This window comes from Sinocyclocheilus anshuiensis, unplaced genomic scaffold (assembly GCF_001515605.1).
Source record: "Sinocyclocheilus anshuiensis isolate Anshui unplaced genomic scaffold, SAMN03320099.WGS_v1.1 scaffold1294, whole genome shotgun sequence".
Classification (NCBI taxonomy): Eukaryota; Metazoa; Chordata; class Actinopteri; order Cypriniformes; family Cyprinidae; genus Sinocyclocheilus; species Sinocyclocheilus anshuiensis.
The window spans coordinates 122,051-124,437 of record NW_015558613.1 but is presented as its reverse complement, the minus strand read 5'-3'; the positions used below and the strand labels follow the sequence as shown (position 1 = coordinate 124,437).

The 2,387-nt window shown below is 40.9% G+C and overlaps 1 protein-coding gene across 1 annotated transcript; it reads right to left on the bottom strand.

Moving 5' to 3' along the window:
- Positions 1-1,004: 1,004 nt before the first annotated feature.
- Positions 1,005-1,841, bottom strand: LOC107680318 (class A basic helix-loop-helix protein 9-like). The gene has a single exon (XM_016476166.1). The coding sequence runs from the start codon at positions 1,839-1,841 to the stop codon at positions 1,005-1,007; it is 837 nt and encodes a 278-aa protein (XP_016331652.1).
- Positions 1,842-2,387: the final 546 nt, after the last annotated feature.

Here is a 2,387-nt window from a genome sequence, read left to right as displayed (position 1 = left end):
GAAAACTAGAGTGCATGTTGATGCATTCTAAATATATATATATTAGCATAGCATTGCTATGTACAGTATGTATTTAAGAAATATTTTTAAAAATGTATTTTAACTGATTGTAGTCTTTCCTCTATTTTTATTTGTATTACAATCTTTTTTGTTTTTATCAGTTTAGCGATTTTGTATTTCAGCAATTATGTTGATGCATAGTCTATATATTATTTAAAACATTAATATATATTTAAAAAAAAATGCTTACAATTGATTTGTGTATTCCTCATTTCTCAAGTTGCTTTGGATAAAAGTATATACTAACTGAATAAAATCTAAATGTGAAAAAAAAAGGAAAGCCATTTGAGATTGAAAATAATATGGTGTAAAATCATTTTGAATTAAGTTTAAATAATTTGTTTAATAGTTACTGAAAATGCTAACATGCTAATGTGCACATATACTCGTCCAGACTCAAGCATGAATGGGATTTCTGCTAACCCTTGCTACGTCAGAATGTTTTTACATTCTGTTATGAAAAGAATGAGCGGTTCATGCAAGATCAAAGCTCCATTTTTCGGAAATGAGTAGAAGGGAACAGACACTTTGTCTCTGCATGCACACAAATACATAATGCACTTAATTGCTACGTATGCAAACAGAAATACTCTAACTTTTGGCATGAAGAGACTCAGTGTGTTACTATATTGCATATTTTATTACAAAAGGGGAAATGCAAACTTCTTATTGCACAAATAGATCTTTTAAACAAACTTTTCTTGTCTTTTGTTTACTAATGCAATACTTTTGCAAATCACATGTAATTTGCTCTTTACATATAAGTTTCTATTAATGCAATTAACATTCATTATAATTACAATCAAAATATGTACAATGTTTCCAATGGTAACCAAACCACAGAAATGCACCTGTTTACAGGTGTTGACTGATTTTCCCAGTTCTTGCATTCAGTTTTGCCTTTGACAGTCTCAAGAGTCCTTGTCCTGGTGCATGAGTGTGTATCACAGTGTGTTGTGGCAGTGCTGAGGCCCAGCGTCCTGCAGGTACCCCATATGCCAGGACAGAGGAAGTGTCTGCAGTGGTTCCCCGTAATTGTCTATATGATTTGAGCCACAAGAGCCCCAAACTCCTGGCTGATATGCCCCAACATCACCTATCCGTCCATACCTGGATGAGCTTGCCATATCACAAGGAGGGTAAAGCTGGGCATCAGGAGAGAAACACGGGTAGTGAGGGGAGGGTGGACAAGCAGGGCTTGTGAAAACGTGTTGCTCTGAGGACAGTCTGTGCAATGGATTTTGTATATGGTGGCTGAGCGGCTGGTGCCAGGATAGGAAGTTCTGGGATTCAAGGCGGACAGGAGGCGACGGCTCCTGCCACAAGCCACCCAGCTGCCCGTGACACTCAAGGTGGCTGCAAGACTTCCCCACACTTGCTGGTGGGTTATTAGTGAGGAAGACTGACAAAGCCGAGATCCGATTGATGGCCCTCTGGAGCGTGGCAATCTTTGACAGCCGCTTTCCACTCAGATTGTGATGCAGAGCCACCCGGAGCGCGTTGAAGGCCTGGTTATAATCCATGATGCGTTTCCTCTCTCTCACGTTGGCCGCCACTCTGCGTGCTTTGGAGCGCACCGGCCTATTGCGTTTCTTGCTCTGGCTCTCCTCTGGCTTGCCTAGGGCGCTGTTGGGGTAACAATTTGTCGAACTGCTGCCGTCACTGCTGTCCAGCTCCTCTGACCCTTGAAGACTCCCATCCAGTTCCTCCTCGGAGAACTCGGAGCTGGTGAAGCTGCCTCTGCTCGCCATGGAGAACCCGAAGGCTGTTTCCAGTGTCATCGATCTCCTGCGCTGAGAGTCTAGATGACGCTTTCTCACACGACCTGTGATTACCTGTGATGTTTCTCAACAGGTCGAGACGCTCTTTAAAGCACCTCTTTTAGGAGTCACATGGTACAGTCACCTATGAGAAATGCTGGTGTTTATGAGCTCCCAAGGCAAATTCAGCTGCTCCCTCCCCAGACACGCCTTCTGCTGCAAAATCCGCACAACCACGTATAGGCCATGAATTAGTGAGTAAAACTCAGACACAGACAAATAAAAACACAGACAGTTTTAGATTTGTACATCTCATAAACTGTGGAAAAAATGAAAACATTACATCACAACATCACTTACCATCATCAGAGATAAGGAATGAGCTTTGACACCTTTAAAGGAGGGCAAGTTGACCTTGAACTGGCATTTTAAACAAGTAATTCTAGACTTCTTTACTTTTCTTTTTCTGACTTCTCCATTTTTTAATTACTTGGGCCCAAGGTTTTTAGTGTAATGTCAGGGGTGGTTCATCATATAATTTATATAATTAGTGTATGTATATAATTT